Source organism: Lagopus leucura, unplaced genomic scaffold (assembly GCF_019238085.1).
Source record: "Lagopus leucura isolate 7727_CA_CO unplaced genomic scaffold, USGS_WTPT01 Super-Scaffold_73, whole genome shotgun sequence".
Classification (NCBI taxonomy): Eukaryota; Metazoa; Chordata; class Aves; order Galliformes; family Phasianidae; genus Lagopus; species Lagopus leucura.
The window spans coordinates 17,427,674-17,448,876 of record NW_024962252.1 but is presented as its reverse complement, the minus strand read 5'-3'; the positions used below and the strand labels follow the sequence as shown (position 1 = coordinate 17,448,876).

General features: G+C 36.0%; 1 protein-coding gene across 9 annotated transcripts in view; it reads left to right on the top strand.

The window, feature by feature from the left end:
- Positions 1 to 21,203, top strand: part of DST (dystonin) — a 293,875-nt gene that overhangs the window by 155,384 nt on the left and 117,288 nt on the right. For 7 of the 9 annotated variants that reach the window (XM_042893142.1, XM_042893179.1, XM_042893135.1 and 4 more), the window contains 19 exons: positions 357 to 819; positions 906 to 1,034; positions 1,244 to 1,321; positions 1,424 to 1,585; positions 1,691 to 1,795; positions 3,608 to 3,703; positions 4,159 to 4,284; positions 4,667 to 4,819; positions 5,072 to 5,226; positions 5,475 to 5,601; positions 6,690 to 6,873; positions 7,797 to 7,954; positions 8,064 to 8,242; positions 8,444 to 8,582; positions 9,326 to 9,519; positions 11,758 to 11,920; positions 12,420 to 12,503; positions 12,592 to 12,699; positions 13,508 to 13,606. In XM_042893142.1, coding sequence (XP_042749076.1) covers positions 357 to 819; positions 906 to 1,034; positions 1,244 to 1,321; positions 1,424 to 1,585; positions 1,691 to 1,795; positions 3,608 to 3,703; positions 4,159 to 4,284; positions 4,667 to 4,819; positions 5,072 to 5,226; positions 5,475 to 5,601; positions 6,690 to 6,873; positions 7,797 to 7,954; positions 8,064 to 8,242; positions 8,444 to 8,582; positions 9,326 to 9,519; positions 11,758 to 11,920; positions 12,420 to 12,503; positions 12,592 to 12,699; positions 13,508 to 13,606 — 2,902 coding nt within the window. Of the gene's footprint in view, positions 1 to 356; positions 820 to 905; positions 1,035 to 1,243; positions 1,322 to 1,423; positions 1,586 to 1,690; positions 1,796 to 3,607; positions 3,704 to 4,158; positions 4,285 to 4,666; positions 4,820 to 5,071; positions 5,227 to 5,474; positions 5,602 to 6,689; positions 6,874 to 7,796; positions 7,955 to 8,063; positions 8,243 to 8,443; positions 8,583 to 9,325; positions 9,520 to 11,757; positions 11,921 to 12,419; positions 12,504 to 12,591; positions 12,700 to 13,507; positions 13,607 to 14,511; positions 15,457 to 21,203 lie in introns of all 9 variants that reach the window. The other 2 variants (XM_042893128.1, XM_042893120.1) reach the window with 1 other exon arrangement.

The window sequence follows — 21,203 nt, the reverse complement described above, 5'->3', positions numbered from 1 at the left end:
TGTTCTGGATTGTGTGAGGTGTAGCAGCTATTTAACAGCAAACTGTGAGTGTTTGACCTGTTACAACATGTTGTGACTTGCACACTTTCTGCTTTGCTGAATTCTTCCCTGGTACTGTGTATGGTGCATGCTAATGCTGCTGATTTTCTGGGTTATTGTCTGCTTTCTGCATATACTATCTATTAATAGAAGACAAAGGTGGCATAGCCAGCTTATTTATGAATGTTCAAATACAACTAAAAGCGTAAAAGATTATTGGGATTCATACTACTATTCAGTTGAGCATGATAAAACTATATAAACGTTCATGAAAAATATTTTGTTTTTATTTACTTTCTTAAATTTTATTTTAATAGGGTTGCAAAACTTCGTGATGAACTGATGGCCATACGAACAGAATGTTCTTCTCTATACAGCAAGGGACATGCACTGACAGCAGAACAGACAAAGCTGATGATATCAGGAATAACTGAAAGCTTAAACTCAGGATTTACAACAAACCTAACTCCTGAATTAAATGCTGCAATGACTCAAGGTTTAACACCTAGTTTGACTTCTTCCAGTTTGACATCTGGCCTCTCATCAGGTCTTACTTCCAGGTTGACACCAGCCATGACTCCTGCTTACACACCAGGCATCCCACCGCGGTTAATTCAGAGCTATGTAACAGGAGTAGATGGTGGAACTCTGCAAACACTCAAACTTACGCAAATCAGAAAACCTCTTATGAAATCAGCTTTTGTGGACCAGAATTTAACAGAAGAAGAAGTGAACATGAAATTTGTCCAGGACCTATTGAACTGGGTAGAAGAAATGCAGGTAGCAATCTTAACAGAAACATCTGCTTCTAATTACTACATTTACTGCTTGTAGATCATGGCTAACTTTTCCTTCTTCTTTGTAAGGTGCAACTAGATCGAGTGGAATGGGGTTCAGATTTACCAAGTGTTGAAAGCCATTTAGAAAATCACAAAAATGTTCACAAAGCTATTGAGGAGTTTGAAGCCAGCCTTAAAGAAGCGAAAATCAGTGAGGTATGGCACCATACTCCTCATTTCCTCAGTTATTTGCTTGCTGAGTGATTCATAATGTAACGTTGAATTATAGAGTTGTGCTTTGGTTTTACTTACTTTTGCTCCTGATCTCTAGATGACATATTGTGAAATCAGGAGGTCTAGTGGTTGAAAATGACTTACCATGTCTAACTGTTTCCTTGTCTTTTGACCTCATATACCAAATACAGATCCAAATGACTGCCCCTCTGAAACTCAGTTATGCAGAAAAATTGCACAAACTGGAAAGTCAGTATTCAAAACTCTTGGTAAGTTTGTCATACATTTTTGATGTTCAGCTTTTCAGTGTACATATCATCTGTGAAAAGAGCTGAGTTTTAAATTCTGATTTTTTTTTCTTTTTAATAAAGAACACATCAAGAAATCAGGAAAGGCATCTAGATACTCTTCACGATTTTGTGTCTCGTGCTACTAGAGAGCTGATATGGCTGAATGAAAAAGAAGAGGAGGAGGTTGCATATGACTGGAGTGAAAGAAACCCCAATATAACAAGAAAAAAGGAATACCATGCAGTATGTATTGCCAGTATAATCCAGAGAGAAAAGTTAAGTCATCTTTAACAATTGAACAAATTTCTAAAATTTTGTTTTGCTTTTTTTTTTTTTGTCTGAAAAAAGGAATTAATGAGAGAACTCGATCAAAAAGAAGAAGTTATTAAGTCAGTACAAGAAATAGCTGAACAGTTACTTCTTGAAAATCACCCAGCCAGGCTAACCATTGAGGTAAGTTAGTTTAAAGAAACGCACAAAAAAGAAAACAATTTTGTGATTTTAGTGTAGATTTTGTGATTTAATAGATTGTAGTGAGAAAGAAGGGAAGCACTTCCAGGATATTAAGCAACCAGATCCCAATAATTAGGACTTTATTTCTTGTTCAGTGTCTCTACTGTATTCCCATCTTCCAGTTTCCAAAACTTGTAAGCATTTCTGTAAGATGATGGTTATGTTTTACATTATGTAGATCAAGTCCCACTGAATTCTAAAATTCAGACTTCAGAAGTTGATCTGTACAGATATTTCTCCTGCTGGGCATGCAGCTTCCACAGTCACTGATGCAAATTGCCGTGGCAGGCTGAGGGCACAGAACAGTCCTTACGTGGTTTCCATTCTGTTGGACTGAAAGGAGTTTCAGCAGGGCATTTCTAGTTACTTATTGTATATATTGCTTCCTATTATGGTTTAAACTTGGTTTCATAAATTCTGTCAGTTAAGTTATGAAATTTATTTGGATATTAAAAAATCTGACCAGATGTTTAAATTACCACAGATTTGAATCAGACTCTAGGTAAACTGTTCACAGAAAATTTATTGTAGCTGTTGTAGGGTCATAACAAGTTTCCAAGGGAGAGTTCTGAATGTTTTCCTTATAGATTTCCAAGAAAAAAAATACAGACAGTGGGTAGTAAAAATAGAAATAAAACAAACAAACAAACAAAAAAAGCCAACAAAGCAGTTTTATTATAAATAATGAAAAAACAGAGAGGATAGATTTTTATAATTCTTCAGCTCAGTGAATTCACAAATTTACTGCTGCGTACATTGGAAATAGATGAAGAAACTTCCTCCTCCCTGTTTTTACCTAGAATAATAAGCACTTTTTAATTTAACATTTGTATTTACGTTCCTTGAAAGTATATGCTATTATTAATGAGCACTTATCAGTAAAATACACTTAATATATGAATAAATTAAAAATGCATATTATGAAACAAGTCTGTCACAGTGTTGTTACATAGTCTGTTTTACAGTGAGGTTGTCCTGAGGAGTGGTAGAAGGTCTGTTCCTGAAGATTTTCAAGGCAAGGCTGGATGAGGCCCTGGGCAGCCTGATCTAGCTGTGAATGTCCCTATTCATTGCAGGGGAGTTGGACTAGATGACCCTTAAAGGTCCCTTCCAACTCTAAGGACTCTGTGATTCCATATACAGTGTGTAATGTCTGCAATAATCCTATACTGGGACATTAAAAGAGTCCTAAATCTGATGTCTTCTGTGCAGAAGAATATATGCATTAATGAATCAGTTTGAGATTCATTGAAACCAATGCAAAATCTTTGAATTCCCTGAGAATGGTACTCAACCCCGACTTTCAGCTGCTTTTGTTAAGTCAACAGTTCCCTCTGCTGGTGAATGTTAGAGCAGTGCCTTGCTGGAGACAGCACCCTGTAGGGTGGCATCATTCAAATAAGGCTGCACAAAATTATATGCTGCAGCTGATCTTCATTTATTATTTTTGTGTACTCAGACTAGAGAAACCTGAGGAAATGTAGGGCTTTGTTTGGCTAAGTCCTGATTGTGCCCAAGGATGGCCCTACCCTCTTGAAGCGAGTTTTCTGGTGTTTCACTATGGAGTAAAGACATGTGTTTTTTTTTTCTCACTTCTAATAGGATTTTCTCTCATTGCAGCTTATTATTCTTGAGTAACGACAGTTAGATGCCTGTGTTTGCAATATTATCTTTATGTTTTCTAAATTCTGTTGATATATATATGTTCTAATTTTCATATCCTTATGTAAAATCTCTCTGTCTCCCTTAAAGGCCTACAGAGCTGCAATGCAGACACAGTGGAGCTGGATTCTTCAGCTCTGTCACTGTGTTGAACAACATTTGAGAGAAAATGCTGCATATTTTGAGGTAAAGAGGTCAATAAAAATGTGAAATCTTTTAAGTTGTGACCACAGTCAAAAAGTTTCATTTTTACTGAAAACACTATGTGTTCTCTCACAGTAGCTATAGAATGGAAATTGAGCATGTACAGTCATGAGATGATGAACCATATCTTCACAGTGTTACCACTTCATTGTAATTATATCACTTCACAACAGATGTAAATCTGTCTAGTCTTTTTTCATAGTTCCATAACTGCTAGCAGAGAATCTGAGAATGAAGCCATGCTCTGCTCATGTCTGACAGAACTACGGTCAATAAAGCTTTTGTGGATGGATGTAGAGTAGAGGGTTGTTAATGATGGCCAACGTAGAACGTATCCCAAGTTGTTCTTCCAGGAGCACATGAACAGAAGTGGAACATACAGTAAATAAAAATTATTAGGTTGTTGGAAAATAACCCAGCTGTTTTTCACATCCTAGTTTTTCAGTGATGCCAAAGAGGCCATGGAGTATTTAAAGAATTTGAAAGATGCCATATACCGAAAATACAGTTGTGACAGATCAAGCAGCCTTCATAGGCTGGAAGACCTTGTCCAGGAGTCTATGGTAAGAACTCAGTGATCTTGTTAATGTGAGCTACAATTAAACAAGATATGTATGGATTATAGGTGGATTTAAAAAAAAATAAAATCTTTGCTGTAAAATTATTACTTTAAAGGCAGGGAATAAGAAAATGAGATTTATGGTTTAGAACTTAAGTAATTTTATCTGTCCGTGTCTAATGGTTGTTTTTCTTACCTTTAAATACAATTTAGTCTTTATCTTTGCAGTATCAGATATTGTGGTAAACCAATGACTTCAGAATGATACTTTGTTCTTGTAAAATGGGTTACATTTAAGAAACCTAGTGAAAGAAGTCAGAAAAGCTTAGCAGGATCACTGTATTCTGGCCATTCCTTACTATGTTTTCTTTTCTTAACTGTTCTAGGAAGAAAAGGAGCAACTCCTGCAGTATAAGAGCACAGTAGCAGGCCTTGTGGGGAGAGCAAAGGCGATAATTCAGCTGAAGCCAAGGAACCCTGACTGTGTACTGAAAACAACCATCCCAATTAAAGCCATCTGTGACTACAGACAAATTGAGGTTAGAAACTTGAATGTCCTCAAATCAATTACAGATGTGAAAATTCAGCTGAAGTTTCATTAATTACCATCTTCCTGGAGAACACTGGGCTCTAAATATCTTCCACCCTAATGAACAAGAGCAAATCCTTGTGTTGAGCTTTGTTTTGGTTATTCTGTTGCTTATTTAGTGGCACCATTTACAAAAGAGCTTTGTAAAACTATTCTGTAATGCTTAGATCATTAAATTACTACGCTTTTCTTTTAACTCTAGATAACTATTTACAAGGATGATGAGTGTATATTAGCAAACAACTCCCATCGTGCTAAATGGAAAGTCATTAGCCCAAGTGGTAATGAGGCCATGGTTCCATCTGTATGCTTTAGTGTTCCTCCACCAAACAAGGAAGCAATAGATACAGCTAACAGGTAAAGGCAAAGTAAAACCTGCTTTAAAATATGTTTAATACAAATATTTTTGTTTCTTTATGTAGAGAAACAACAGTCCTTTGGGTTAGAGCCGAGGAAACAGTTGCTTTAAATCTTTTTTCAATATGAAACTTGGGTTAAACTGCCTTTTTTTTTTTTTTTTTTTTTTTTTTCTTTTTCCCTTTTCCTATGTTACTCCAGTATAAAACATGTTTTCTCACCTTAAATTGGACTTTTTTATGCTTCAGGATTGAACAGCAGTTTCAGAACGTTTTGGCCCTTTGGCATGAGTCGCATGTAAACATGAAGAGTGTGGTTTCCTGGCATTACCTAACAAATGAAATTGAAGCAGTTAGAGCTGGCAATGTTGCCTCGGTATGTATTATGTCTACCAAGGGACTTTTAGACATTTACCAGGATATAGGCTACAATTTCTGGAAATACTGTATGATAAATTTACACTTATCCTCATCTTCTGGAAATAGCTGACAGCGCACCACTGTGAAACGTTCTGCCTTGATCTGAGCAGCCTTAACAGACATTACATGAGGAAGGTGGAGAGAGATTGTATCATGAAAATTACCTGTAGCCTTACTATACTAATCTCTCTACTTTCTTATTGTCATTAGAGGGATGGGATCTGTTGAAAGTAATCAAACAGTGATTAAATCTGAATTTTGTTTTGGAAGACTCTACCTTTCTGCATTTATGTTGCAGGTATTTGGGAGGTGATCTTCCCTAGTGAAACCTCCCATTAATTCATTACGCTGCAATTTCTTACTGCGAATGTTGCATTTAGCCTTTCAAGCTGAAGGCAGTTGAATACTCATTCCTCTCTAATCATTTATTTCATCCTTATATATATATCTGTAATTTGAAATTCTAAATTGATAAATAGGATTAATTTGTCAGATATATAGATCAAAATACTGTTCTGTCTAGCTAAAACAATGCGATATCACCAAATTATATGCTGTTGAATATACAGCATGAATACTATAGGGGTTTGTTATACAGCACTGGTATATATCTATTTTCAAACTGTTGCAGTAATATTTGTAATACCCAAAATGACTTTTTAAATCCACTCTTCCCACCATTGCTGTTGGGGAAAAAGGAACCTGAAATAATAGCAAATGTGATTCCTCTGACTTGCTGGCTGCCTGTTTGTTGCTATGTGACATAGATGGAGAGACTGTGTCTGATGTAAGATTGGCTTAAGAGCCAGTCACTGGCTTTAAATACAGAAAAGGATTCTGTTTTGCATGTAATCTACCGAATGTTCATCTGATACCTGTCAAGTGGACCACAGCCCAGGAATGACAAGCTTTCAGGACCACCATCTTATAACTTCTACTGCCCTAATAATTGGTTATTAATTCTTTTTGATATGAAGTGTTGCAGACAACTGCGTGAGTGAGGCATCATTGCTGACCATGCCTTGGGTTTATGATCTGTTACAGATAAAAACAATGCTGCCAGGTGAACATCAGCAGGTTCTGAGCAATTTGCAGTCCCGCTTTGATGATTTTGTGGAAGATAGCCAGGAGTCCAAAATCTTTACAAGCTCTGATACTGCACAACTGGAAAGGGAAGTTAATATTTGCAAGCAATACTATCAAGAGCTTCTGAAGTCTGCAGAAAGAGGTAAGATGCCCTTACGTATGAGATTGCAGTTCTTCATAAATTTAAGCTCTAGAGAATTACTATTGTTGGTATTAATCATGTTTTGTTGTTTTTTTTTTTTTGAGTGGATAAAGAGCCATTGTTTTAACAGTGTGTACAACTGCACTGTATATAAGATCTAAATTTTTGTTTACTTTGTATTTATTTATTTACATAAAAATATTGAAGTGTTAACATAGGTGGTACAAAAATGTACCCCCAAGATTTTTTTATTTTTTTTTTCACTCCAGTAAACTGCTCAGTAAGGTTTTCCTTGCTGTTTCTGGTTGTTTGAATACAAACTGACAATTTGGTTAAGTTCGTAACAGAATTAGATCATTTTTAATGCAAGTAAATTATTTGTTTAGCTCCACAGACTGCCCATAGTTACTGTTCTCTCAACTGTTCTAAAATACAACAAGCACAAAAAGCTTAAAATATTTGTTCTGATTTACTGTCAAGTATCTGATGAATTACAGGAATGCAATAGTTTAAAACCAATTGGTGCATTAGCATAGTTCCCTGTACTTAAGGAACGACTTGCTGTCCTGTCCCTCTGAAAGAGTAGATTCAAAAAATACTCCCTGACATTTCCTGTAGTATCACACCTGATGTGTCTGACTAAAAGAATCAGGCACTGAATGTGTTAGCACTGTCTGTGTAAGGGAAGAATGATCAATGATGTATGCTAATTTCTGAAGTGTGAGGAGGTGATCCAATGCTAGCTAAAATTCTGAAGCACCTAAAATGTTTTATAGCCAGAATTCTTATGAAAATTGGTGGCTTTTCAGTTGTTCATAAAAAGTCCTGCAGAATGATGGCTTTTTAAAGACTTTTGAGAGAAGACAGGGAGAAATTGACAAGGTGACTTTGTTTGATAAAATTTGCCTTGTTTCTTTCAACAGAGGAGCATGAAGAATCTGTTTACAATCTGTACATCTCCGAAGTCAGAAATATCAGGCTCCGGCTGGAGACCTGTGAGGAGCGGTTAATCCGACAGATCCGGACCCCAATGGAAAGAGATGATCTACATGAAAGCGTCTTTAGGATTTCAGAGCAAGAGGTGAGACTTTAAGAAAATCTGTATTAAATAGTAAGAGTTACCTAGGAAGTTGAGTATGCATTATATCGATATAGAATAAAAACATTGTCCATCACCTTTCGTTTTACAGAAGCTGAAGAAGGAGCTGGATCGACTGAAGGATGACCTGGGAGTCATCACAGATAAATGCGAAGAGTTCTTCAGTCAGGCTGCTGGTTCACCTTCAGTTCCCACCCTGCGCTCTGAACTCAGCGTTGTTATTCAGAATATGAACCAAGTTTATTCCATGTCTTCCATTTACATAGATAAGTAAGTAGTTGGTCATTTCCCATCACACATACTTTAGTTTGTAGTTTTCTCTTCAAAACAAAGATATTAGTAGGAATAATATCTGATCAAGGAAAAGAGAGTTAACATGATTTTAACGTTGTGTAAGAGTACTCCATTACATGAAATGACTGACAAACACAGGCATGCTGACTGTTCTTATTATTTGTTACTGTTTTTCAGGTTAAAAACTGTGAATTTGGTGCTGAAGAATACTCAAGGTGCAGAATCATTAGTAAAACTCTACGAGACTAAGTTGTGTGAAGAAGAGGCAGTAACTGCTGACAAAACCAACATTGAAAATCTTATGGGTACATTAAAGGTAAGAGTTGACTTTTCCTGGGCAAAGCAAACAGTAGGAAATAATCCGTCTCGTAACACTTATTCTAATTAAGCATAAAATGCATAAAAATACATAGTTTATCAAAAGGTGGCTTGTGCATTTGGAGGAAAGTGTGTATTAGCACCGATAACTCAGAAAAACCTCTCGAGAGCATTAGGAATTAAATAGTTGTATGTGCATGCTTGTAATTTGGTAATGACTTGCAGTGACTGAACTTCCAAGAGGGTCAGTTATTATTACTGCAGTAAGACTTTTTCTGTCTCTGCAAAAGTAATGTGTGCTTAAGGTAACATAAATAAATTATGTGAATGTGGCCTCAACAACTTTCTTGCTGCTGCTGTGGTATGGTAATTGGGGTTTCCTATGAAATTTAGCATTTATCTTTGAGGAAGACTAAGACTGAAGGTCGGAATTGTTCATATGTTGCATATAGCTTATTTCAATATTGCAAATGATAAGTAATGATGAGTAATGTTTTTTGTTGTTGTTGTTAGAGTGACTGGCATCTACCTTTTTTATTTTTTTGAAAGCAGTAATTTATCAGATAAGTATGTTAATTTGCTAGTTGTGTTTGATTCTTTTGTTGCTCAGATCTATTTTGCAGTTCATAGCTAATTAGTTGCTTCAGACCCATTCCAGTGTCTGAGCAACCAGGTGTGTTGGCTCATTCATAGCACTGTAATTTAGGAATAGTTTACAAATTCTCATTTACTATGTTCTAGCAATGGAGATCTGAAGTAGACGAGAAAAGAGAAGTATTCCATGCCTTAGAGGATGAGCTGCAGAAGGCAAAGATGATCAGCGATCAGATGTTTAAAATGCACAAGGAACGTGATCTTGACTTTGACTGGCATAAGGAAAAAGTTGATCAGTTAGCCGAGAGGTGGCAAAATATTCATTCTCAGATTGAAAATAGGTTAGTATAACTTTCTGTTAAAATCTGTTAATGTTTTCTGCTGCACTTACTGCTTTTTTATGGAAAATAGTAAAAAAAAATGGATGTTAATACAGGTTAGCGTAGTTTTCAGCAGTATTTCTAAAACATGCTAAGATCAAGGATTCTTATCTTTTCTATGCTGTTGACGTTACTGTCCATCTTTTCCATGGGAAATACTTCTGCCTATTTAGCACAAAAAGACTAATAGAATATTGAAACTTTATTTAGTTTCTTACAATTTACTGAGATGCAGTAGAGAGAAGGTGTTATGTTTTCTTTCCAAAAAAAAGCCCACAGAAATTGCTTGCTCTCCTATCAAAATGCTGTCAGTTTGTCCATGTAATTAATTCTGACAGGCAAAAGTCATGAGCTGATTCATCAGTTATGATTGGGTTGATGTTTATTTACTTTTAATGACTCAAGTGCTAAGTCTGGAAGCCATTAGCTTCCATTGTCTTCTGTGATGATTTTGTCATAACTACCAAATTAAAAATTTTTGGCAGCATGCACATATTTTTCTTTTGGTGTGCAATTGATTTCATGCAGTCTCCATATACAAATGCAATGCTGCTCTAAATTAACTTAATCAGTATTATTACCATGATGATATTGGAGAATAGTGCTCAAATGCACAACCTTCACAAGTTTAGATACTGCAGGACACACATTTTAGTAATTCTGAAGGAGGTGTCCATACATGACATTTCTAGAATCACTTTTCCCTTCAATCTCTACATTTTTGTCTCCTTTATGGTATCAAGAAGTTAAAGAAGGCTTTAATACACAGCCTGAATTTATTTCCATTAAAATCTACTTCAATTTGTCGTTATAAATAACCTGAGTGGGAGCATCAAATACAGTGCTGTTTACTTAAAACTTCACGCAATAACCTTTCACACTTTTGTCCTCCTTTTCTAAGGGGTGAATATCTACTCAGGTATAATACTGAGATTATTCATTTGAGTTAGCTAACTTAGTTGGCTCTGTTTAGCATTGCTAGAAATTCAAAGACAGATGGGGGAAAAACTGACTGATTTAAAGATGATTGGAAGAGAATGGCTGGCTTAAAATCAACTCAGATTTTTCATCATCTGATACTATGACAGAATTGAAATGATAAAACATTAGCTTCACAAGATACTAAAGTTTCCGTATTTCATCATAAGGCAATCATAAAACAAACGCTGTCCTTGCAGGGCTGTGTTCTGAATAGTACGTGCTGAATAATTGCTGTTAATACTTAGAAACTTCTGATATAAATAGGACAGATTGTGGTTGTTGCAGCATCTAGTGGTAAACAAACTGCTTTCTGCAAATGCTCACTCTTCTGCTTGCTAACAGCTTGACACTGATGATCATTACATGGAAATTATGTACAAATCTTGGCTGATCCTTCCTTACTTTCATAATTATTAGCATAAAGCTGAATGTGAAGCCTGAGCAATGTTGTAGCCTTTGCTTGCTCTTTTCTTACTCTATTTTTGGCATCTTGAGAACAACGTTACTGCAATTTGAAGTAATTAAAATCATCCTATAAAAAGTTTTGAAGCATGTTTATCCATAAATATGCAGTATTTTGGATTAGTCCTATTTATGCAAAATTTGAAGAACCATGAATGTAGAGTGTCAGTAATTCTCATTAGAATGGAAGCCGATTTCAAGAAATACAGAGTAGTTTTTGTCAGATGAAAAATGTGATTTATAAAGGGACTTAGCCAAGAAGACTGTGTGCTTTAGTGCCTGAGGATGTCTAAAGTCTTAGTTTTAGAGTAACTGCTGTTGTTTTGTGGGAGGCAGGGTATAGTGAACTGCTACTGAACTCCATCACAGCTTTTTGTCATTTTGATTCAGGTACTCTCACTTAGAATTACTTACGGTTGCAAAGCCATCTATCTGACAGCTTGCTTAGGGATTCCTGTGCTCGCAGCATTTCAAGCAATTTAGCTCGCTATTGAAAAATATGTGCCGGTTTTTTTCCAGAGTGGGATTTCTCTTGGGTGTCACTTAAGACAAATAAAAACATTCATCAAGCTTTTCCTAACATTTGAGAAGTTAATTCACTGTTCAGTTAGTGTTATTTTAGGATGCTTATAGCAGAGCTAAGTATGTTTATAAGCAGAGCAGAGCTAGAGCCTTTAAAGCTATTTTTGGTTTACTGTTGTACTTCTTGTCTTTCACATTCATTTTCACTCCGGCATTTTTGTAAAATAAAATCAGGTTACGTGACTTAGAAGGTATTAATAAATCTCTGAAGTACTACAAAGATACTTACAATTCATTGGACACTTGGATTCAGCAAGTGGAAGATACTCAGCGTAAGATTCAAGAAATCCGTCCTGAAAATAGCAAAGCATTGGCTAAACAGCTGAACCAACATAAGGTATGGAAGCCATCTCACTGTAGGAGTGCACTGCTGCAATGACTGAACTCAAATATCAGTTGAACCCAATGGTATCAGTTTTTTCTTGATGTAATAAGCTTATAAATCCCTCAGAGTTTATTGTCAACATTCCAAATTACCAGCTTCCATGTTCTCCTGTTCACAGTGCAGCTAACATTATTAATATACCACTCACTAATTGTTACCGTTCTATAGTCAGACTAATTTTGGTTCTCTGATGTTCACAAAAATAGCAAATGAAGTGGTATATCCTCCTTTATTTTGAAGTTTGCTCACAAGGTATTAAGCTTGACAGGATTTCCTTCACTTTTGTACTCTATACCAAACAAGGCTGAGACATGGGCTTAAGCATGTAATTACTTTTATCCACTTGAAATGTACATATTACATGATTTATAGTAAGATAAAGTAGCAATAATGATAACAGCAATCATAAGCATCACTTTTTAAGATGAGGATGTGGATTCATATTTTACAGATGCTGGTTTCTGAGATTGAAATGAAACAAAGCAAAATAGACGAATGCCAGAAATATGCAGAACAGTACTCAGCTGCTGTGAAGGTAATAAATACTGATATACTTAGAATCCTCATTTTCTGTCATTATCGTGTGGAATGCTGACCATTTTGTGTATTTTATGTTTTTATAGGACTATGAGTTGCAGACTATGACTTACAGAGCTATGGTTGATTCCCAACAAAAATCTCCAGTGAAACGACGAAGAATGCAAAGCTCATCAGACTTCATTATTCAAGAGGTAAATTGGTTTCTTCTGACAGGAATATTTTCTTCTTGAAAATATTTCTTCTTTGGAAAGTTTTTTTCCTTAAAATTGAGTAAATAGAATTATATTATTTAGAATTCATTAATGAGTGAACAGAGTAACTCAATCAAGATCTTTTTGTCTGTAGCTAAATGCTGTGACAAATATTCTATTGAGCATTATGCAGAATTTAGATAATTTTAGTGCTACTGTTGAATAAAAGTCTGCAGATTATTTAAAAAATCGTCTGAGAAATGAGCTTCTGGAAAGCCTGTTAATAATAATTACCTTTGGACTGAGTCTTGATCACAGTAAACAGGGGAAGCTTTAGTCCTTGCTATAATAAAATGTACTGATTCTGGGTTTCAACTGAGGCAATTCCATCCCTCAGCCTTATATGAATGGGAAATGTGAATCTGTCTCCCAGCTGTTAGAGGGAAATAGTGAATGGCACTACTTGTCTCCTCTCTTAATGTGTTCTTACAGAGAAAAAGAATTGAATTACTATTAAGTCAAAACATTATCATCTATTTTTTTTTTGCTTATGGATCTCCTTGTAGATCCCTGTAATTTATTTGTATGAGTGTACCCTGTTGATTGCTTTCAACTGTGCAATAGAAACAAAGACCTTGGAATGGAAATCAGGGTTTTGGAATAAAAATCCATGACTTTCAAACCAAAATCAAGATAGGTTCCAGGGGAGCTATTAACTCTTTAAAGGTCAGTTCTAGGAGATGTCTTTTATGTGGCATTCAGTGTGTTTTCCTCTCTCTTCTTGTCTTCCCCATTTGCTTCTCTGCAGTTCATGGATTTACGAACTCGTTATACTGCCTTAGTGACTTTGATGACACAGTACATCAAGTTTGCAGGTGACTCTCTGAAAAGACTGGAAGAGGAAGAGGTAAGTCATCCCCTAAAAACCAACCAAGCAAAAAGAGCAGCTAGGCAAATGAAGAGCAATATGTCTGCTGGACTTATTCACAATGGTAGTAGTAGATGCAAATTACTGGAATTCCTTAAATGCTGTGCCTTATGCAGGAATGTCCTATAATTAGTTGTGTCTATATTAAATATAGTCCTAGAGTACAAATGTCAATTAGTTTTTACAGAAAAAAGCATAGTTCTTTCTTAAAGGAAAACGCAGTTCTTCTCCTGGCTTTTTCTTCCTGCCATTTCTAGCTTTTGAATGCCTCTGAACAAACTGTTAACACTAAGAGCATGCATCTTTGTCCATCAAAAAGTTATAGAGAATGCAAATGAAAATAGATAACCTGTTTTGATAGATAGCCTTTATAACTGAGAATTTATCCTAACAAATAATACTAACCGTATCATGGATAAAAAGTTGAAGAACAAGAACTGAAACAAGGACCAAGATTCGTGTGAATGCTTGCCAAGAGCTAATAGAGTCTTTTGAACTCCTTTGAGTTTCAGTCTGCTCTGAAACCCCAGAACTTTTTTCCAAAATCAAACATTCTCCACCCAAATCCTGTCCTACCCCAAGTTCTTCTAAATTTCTGATTATTTCTTTGAAGATAACCTAAACAGATTCCCAGTCTCACAGTGATTTGCTGAGTTTTTCTTTATGATCAGGGTAGCAAATTAGAACATGAAAAATCCTTTTCAGAGGAAAAGTAATGATATTCTTTTCCTGGAATCAAACCTCTGAAATCTGTGATTGTCTCAAGATCTTCTTCCATGACAGTCTTTCTTTCTAACTCTCAGTAATGGCATTAAGATAGCTCAGAATAGAGAAGAGTAAGATCACTTGCAATCTCTGTTTAATTCACGTGCTGTCATGCTCAGAACTTACCAGACGAGAGTGAACTCCAGCAACCTGTGAAGTCAGCTGAAGTCTTTGAATGTTTGGGATGTAACGAAGTGGAAAGTACGCCTAATGAAAGCACAGTGGATGTGGAATATATGCAAAAAGATAACTCTCCCAGGAAACCTAAACACACAGAAAATACACAGGAAATTCAGAGAAGAAAATTAGACAGAACTGATAAAAACAAAACTGATAGAACTTTAAAACAGTTTTTAAGTGTCAGTGATCAAGAAAGTAGCGTTAATGGCAACAGAGAATATAAGCTATGTACAGAGCAAGACAATGTAATGGTGTTTGGTGATCAAAGTAAGGAAGATGATAGAAAAGACTGTTTTCTTTCAGCTGAGACCTATGTGAGAGGAAACAATAATCCTAATCAGCAGATTGTTAGTGGAGAGAGACTGAAAATAGAGGGAGAAACAAATAAGTTATCTGAACTGGATGAAGTACATGAAAACAAAGAAAGAAAAAGATCAAGAAAAGCACAGAGTGATCCAAATTTAGATACAGAATTGTTGGGAAATGCACAGGAATTAAATACACCATCAGAAATGATTTCTGGAGGAGGGAATTATTTTCCAGAACATAGATTAGGTAAAAAACTTTTGTGTTGGGAAGAGACAGTTAGTGAGAAGAAAATATCACAGGGTAAGATGTATGGCTTGGACACCATAAATATAAAAAGGAAGGAACTGAGTGGAGAGAATGAGTTAGCACAGGATGAGAAATACAAAGATCTATGGCTAGTTGCAGAAATGGAAAGTAAAGATAAAGGTCAAAGCACAGGCATACCTGGAAAAAACACTGAAGTCCAAAAAGCATTCTATGAAAAAACAGTAAGCAAAATCTCCCTTGAAAAAAGAGAGAAGCCAAAGAAAAAAGACAGTGGTAATGAAGATAAATGGCGCCCAACTATAATTAAGGTACCAGAATTTTCATGTGATGCAAATGGCACAAATAGGCAAAATTAAATTAAGAATGATTCTAAACCGATCTAAATCAACAGTTGAATCTCAAATATGTCCAGATCAAATGAGTTAAAGTTGATTGAACATAATTTAAATAATCAGTATTCTAATGATATAATAATTTTTGTGGATTTAAGATGATTTTTGTTTCAGTTTTCATAAATTTATCTATATGTTCATTTGGTATTACTATTTAATTGCCATCCTTTTCTCCACCCAGCTAATGCTCAGCCTTAATCTTAATTAGAAGTAATGGAACCTAACAGAATTTAGTTTGTGTCCGTATACTTTTGTCTGTTTCAAGCATAATACATTAGATTTTATGCCTGTGAGAGCATGTAAAGAGATTGGGTAAAAAAATCAATGTGTTGTGTTGGCTGGGTTCTGTTCAAAATTGTCTATGTGATAGATCAGGGGAAATATAGAGTGAAACTGAAGAAGCTGCCTTTGCATTAGCCTTTTAGGAAATACATATGTCATGTAAAAACAATAAAATAAAATCAGGTAGGTAATCTGGTAGATTTGAGCTAAGATAATGTTTTGTTTATTTGAAGATATTGCTGTAATTCCCTTTCAAACCATGTTTGTGTGATCATAGGAATTAGGTTATGTTCTTACCTCATGTTAGCCGTGCTTGGTACCTAATACCATGATAGTGCTAATGAAAGTGAGATTTGTATGGTTTCAACTGTATTCCTACTGGTGAATGTACATCTGCTTATTAGAGCTTGCCTTCACCTGCCAGCATGTGAAGTCTACCATCTCTCTGATTTTCATGAGGATTTTCTTAGTTACTATGTTTATGTTCTAACTGTGTCTGTACTGCAGAGCAGCTGTGCTCCTGGTCCCCTGGCAGAGACAGTGAAGGTGTATGGAGCACACTACAGGAAATAGATTTATTGGAGAATAGTTCCCTTTCTGGTCATGATGCATCTTGATTCTGTCTCTAAATGCTGTTTCTTTCCTTGGAGGTGATTTCCAGATTTCTCTTGTGTTATTTTTGCTTGCGAGCGTAAGAAGCTTCTTCCATCTCACACTGAACTGATCCAAAAGTGGTAGTTTCTCCTTGGGAATTCTTGCACATGGTGTTTATCTCACTGTTTACCTATTTGGAGAAAAAAAATGCATGCAAGCTGTTTGATTCTGCTAACAGCTAAGAGGCATCAGATTGAAGTGAGTGGCTTTAGGACTTCTTCATTATGTGGATGTCTTTAAGAAGGGTTTCATATTTGGCTAATGGTAACTTCCTGAACATTACTGTATCAAGAGAAGGTGATGGTGGTGGGAACTGCTACCTTCTGGACGTACCATGTATATAAGAGTAAGTATTATCCATTCTGCTTTTCGAAGAGCCTAATGTTCCATACGCCGTATTACAGAAGCTGCGTTATAACTTAATTTATTTTTCTACAGATTTTAAGGAATAAGGAGGCATCAGTGCGTGAGGCATATTCAGATCTAATGGCACAGAAAAATAGCACAACTGATGAGAACAGAAAACTCATGGGAAAGGTAAAAGCACTTGAGGAGATGCTGGAGAATGTGAAGAAACAAAAAATCCAAGTGGAACAGGAGCTCCCCAAACTGAGGGAAGCTGCAGAAAATGAACGGAAGAAGCAGCAAAAGGATATGGAAGAGATCTGTCTTCAAAAGACCAAGGCTGAGCAAGAAGCAAAACAGTGTCGTATGGATCTAGAGAACGTTGAGAAAGAGAAAGCAGATGCAAAGCACGAGTTGGAGTGTGTAAGGCAGCTCATCTTTCAGGCAGAGACACAAAGAAATATATTGGAAGAAAATCTTCGAGCTTTTCGAAACCAAATAGAAGAAAGCACCTTTACCAGAAGAAATCTTGAAGAACATTTAAGAAGAAAAGATACTAATCTTCATGATTTAGAGCAGCAAAAAAAAACCCTCATGCAGGAGCTGAAGCAAAAAACAGAAGGAGAGGAGAAACTTATGAAACTGATAAAGCAAATGGAGGAAGATCTTGAGTTTAAAGGGTATCTATCAGAAATAAACCTGCAAGAAAAAGAGAAGACTGAAACCAAAAGGAAAGTTGTTGGAGGCAGGTACACTGTGACTAGAGAAACTTCCCTGCCAACTTACACAGCTGGGCAAGGCAGCCAGTGTAGGATTGATTCTGAAATTACAAGTTTCCAGAAGAAACAAGAAGCAAAAAAAGTAGAAGAGCTTAAGCATAAGGTGGATGAACTAATCCTTGCTAACAAAAAAGCTGATAAAACCATAAAAGACCTCAAATATGAACTAAATGAAATCGAGCTTCAGAAATCATCAACAGAAGAAAAGTCTCGTTTATTAAAAGAAAAATTAGATGAAGCCAATAGTGAACTTAAATGCCTAAAAATCAAATTGGAGGAAAAAGACCAAGTAGAGCAAAGCTATCTGCAACAGCTGAAAGAACTTGACAAGCAACTACATAGAACCACAAGTAAAGCTGAAGAGGTAATGCAAGAAGCTATAGATCTTAAGCAAATTAAGATGAACTATCAGGAGGAACTGAAATCTGTTCAGCAGGAAAAGATACAGCTAAAAAGAGAAGTAGAGGAATTAAGTAGATCACAGGCAAAAGCTGAAATCACTATCAAACATTTAAATTCACAAATCAGTTCTCTTCAAAAAGAGACACTGGAAGCTGAACACAGAGTGCAGTCATGCAAAGGAGAAGCAAATTATCTTCAAGACCAGTATAAGAAAATTCAGGAGCAATTGCTTCATAAAACAAGAAGAGAAGAAGAAAACCTGCAGGAAATTCAGATGCTAAAGAATGAATTAACCAAGAGCAATCAGATGTCGGAAACATTGAAACGAAAGATAGAGGATCTTAATAAATGGAATACTGAAACAAAACTACGGATGAAGCAAATTCAATCCGAGTCAGAGAAGATGACTTTGGAAAAACAAAGTATTCAGAGGAAAAATGATGCATTAAAAACCCTAGCAGATGGTTTCAAAGAGCAACTGCGTACAACAAATGAACAACTGCACAAACAAACCATAATGGAGCAAGAATTCATATGTAAGATCAAAAGCCTAGAAGATGATCTTGGTAAAACAAAAGACTTAGTTAGTGAATATAAACAGAAATCTGATAAACAAAATGCTTCTGCCCTAACCGCTGACCTAGAGATTAAAAATCTAAATGCCCAACTGTGTGCTCTAACCACAGAAAAGAGAGTGAATGAGCAGAAAATACAGCTGCAAGAAGTTCATATACAAGAGCTAAGTAGTAAACTAAAAAAATTACAGGATGAACTGCATCAGAAGACTCTGGATGAACAAATGGCACGCAAGAAAATGATTCTGTTTCAGGAAGAGTCAATCAAATTTAAGCACTCGGCAGAGGAATTTAGGAAAAAAGTAGAAAAATTACTGGAATCTCATAGCATCACAGAAAAGGACATTTCTGGCATAAAATTAGAGTGTGTTGCTCTTCAACAGGAAAAACATTTGGCTGAGGAAAGCATCATGCTGTACAAGAGACAGATTGAAGATCTGCAAGAAAGGCTTAAAAAATGTCAAGAACAACTACAACAAGGAAAGCATGCTGAAATGGACTATCATCAGAAGTGCAGGAAACTTGAGGAAGAGTTGGAAGTGCAGAAGCACCTGGTTGAGGATGTGAAACAGAAGATGGACCTGCAGGTCAAGGAAAGTGAACATAGGTTTCTTTTGTTTCAGAATGAACTTCAACAGGACAATAAAATCAAAGATTGTGGATTTAAAATGAGCTGTGAGAGAAGAGGAAATGAATTGAATTACCTGAATGACAGCTCATCTAGGGAATCTGAACAGCATCCTTCACATGTAAGACCTTGTTCACCTTTGTTAAGGCAGAAACAAGAGAGAACAAGTTTTAAATCTGATCAAATAGAAGAAAATACACTGTATGTGAGTGCTGATGATACAATACCAAGGGAGGTGCAGTTCCAGATGTCAAGAATAAATCAATCACTAGAAGATGCAAGATCACAATCCTATACAGAGTTTGTTTCTCAAACAAGTACGCAGTTCCAGATAACCTTTGATAAATCAAGTGAAATCACTGGAATATCTGAAAGAGACAAATTGAGAAACAGGAACCTACACAGTTCCAGACAAACAAGTAGGCCTGGAGAAGACATGAAACTTGAATTAGGATTAGTAAAAGTGCATCCCTTGGAGGTATACAATAAATTTTGTGAGGGTTTGCCTTCCTAGTGGTGGCTCTTACTATTCTATTTTTTTTATTTATGCTCTATCACTATTCTTTGTTCTCTCTCATGTTTCTTATGCTCATACGTTGGTGAAGGGGACCTCTTCATTTTCACTTTGTTGCTCAGCTTTTCGTTAAACCGTTGTAGCAGGCTTGTTAATATCCAGGAAACACATTATTTTATGTGGTTTGTTGGAAATAAGATTTCGCATACACCATTGTGTCATCATTGGTCAAAATGAGCTTTGCTTAACAGTGCTAAGTTCATCTAATAACAACAAACCTTGATGCTTAATCTAATCCTATTCTGATTGCTGAATAAACATTTGAAATGATGAATGCATTCTAAATCTCTAGCTATTTATATTTCTGTGCTGTTCAATGCTGATAACAGATCTCCTTTCTAATATATTCAGGTTTTCCCTTTTGTTTCTCTGGTGGTGGATTTAGAACTGAATTATGTGCAGCAAAGTTTTGCAGATCTATTTCTCACTGTGTTAAAAAATTCCTATTTACAGATAGCGAAGAACAAGCAGTATGACATGCATGTTGAAGTTACAACATTAAAACAAGAGAATGACAAGACATTTGGTAATGAAGAGAGAATGTTTGAGGGATACAAAACATCTGAAGGGTTTAGGAGAGAAGACTTTTCAAAGATGAATTCTTTCTTAGGAGAAGAGATTTTGAGAACTGTTGATATTGCTACTCAGTTGGAATGTTTTCCAGAAGAATATGATGATATTAAATTTCAAGGTCTTCGACGTGATGTAACTGCCAGACAATTGATTGAAGTTAAACTTCTAGACAGGCTTACTGTTGAGCATCTCCATTCAGGGCAGAAAACTATTGAGGAGGTTCAGAAAAGTCTTGAAAAATTTTTAACTAAACCTACAGCTATAGCTGGAGTGTACCTTGAATCCAGCAAAGAAATACTGTCTTTTTCTTTAGCAACAAAGAGAAGAATCATAGGGAAGGCAGTGGCATTAGCATTTTTAGAGGCCCAAGCAGCTACTGGTTTCATCATTGATCCTACAACAGGTCAGAAATTCTCTGTTGATGATTCAGTTGTTAGAGGGCTTGTAGATAGTGAATTCAAGAGTAGACTGCATGAAGCAGAAAAAGCTGTTTTGGGATATTGCTGTTCTGGTAAAGTGGTATCTGTGTACCAAGCTATGGAAGCTCGACTTCTAGAAAGAAAAAAGGGTAAAAATATCCTTGAAGCTCAAATTGCAACTGGGGGGGTTATTGACCCCATAAGAAGTGTTCGTGTACCTCCAGAAACTGCAGTGCAGCTTGGCTTGCTTAATAATACGATTCTGAAGTTTTTGCATGAACCTTCTAGTAATGTGAAATGTTTTCATAATCCAAACAACAGGAAAGCTATGTACTACTGTGATTTGCTAAAAATGTGCTTGTTCAGTGTTAGCAGTAATTGTTTACTGCTTCCAATTGGTGAAAGGAGAATAAGCAGCCCATCGGCAGAGAA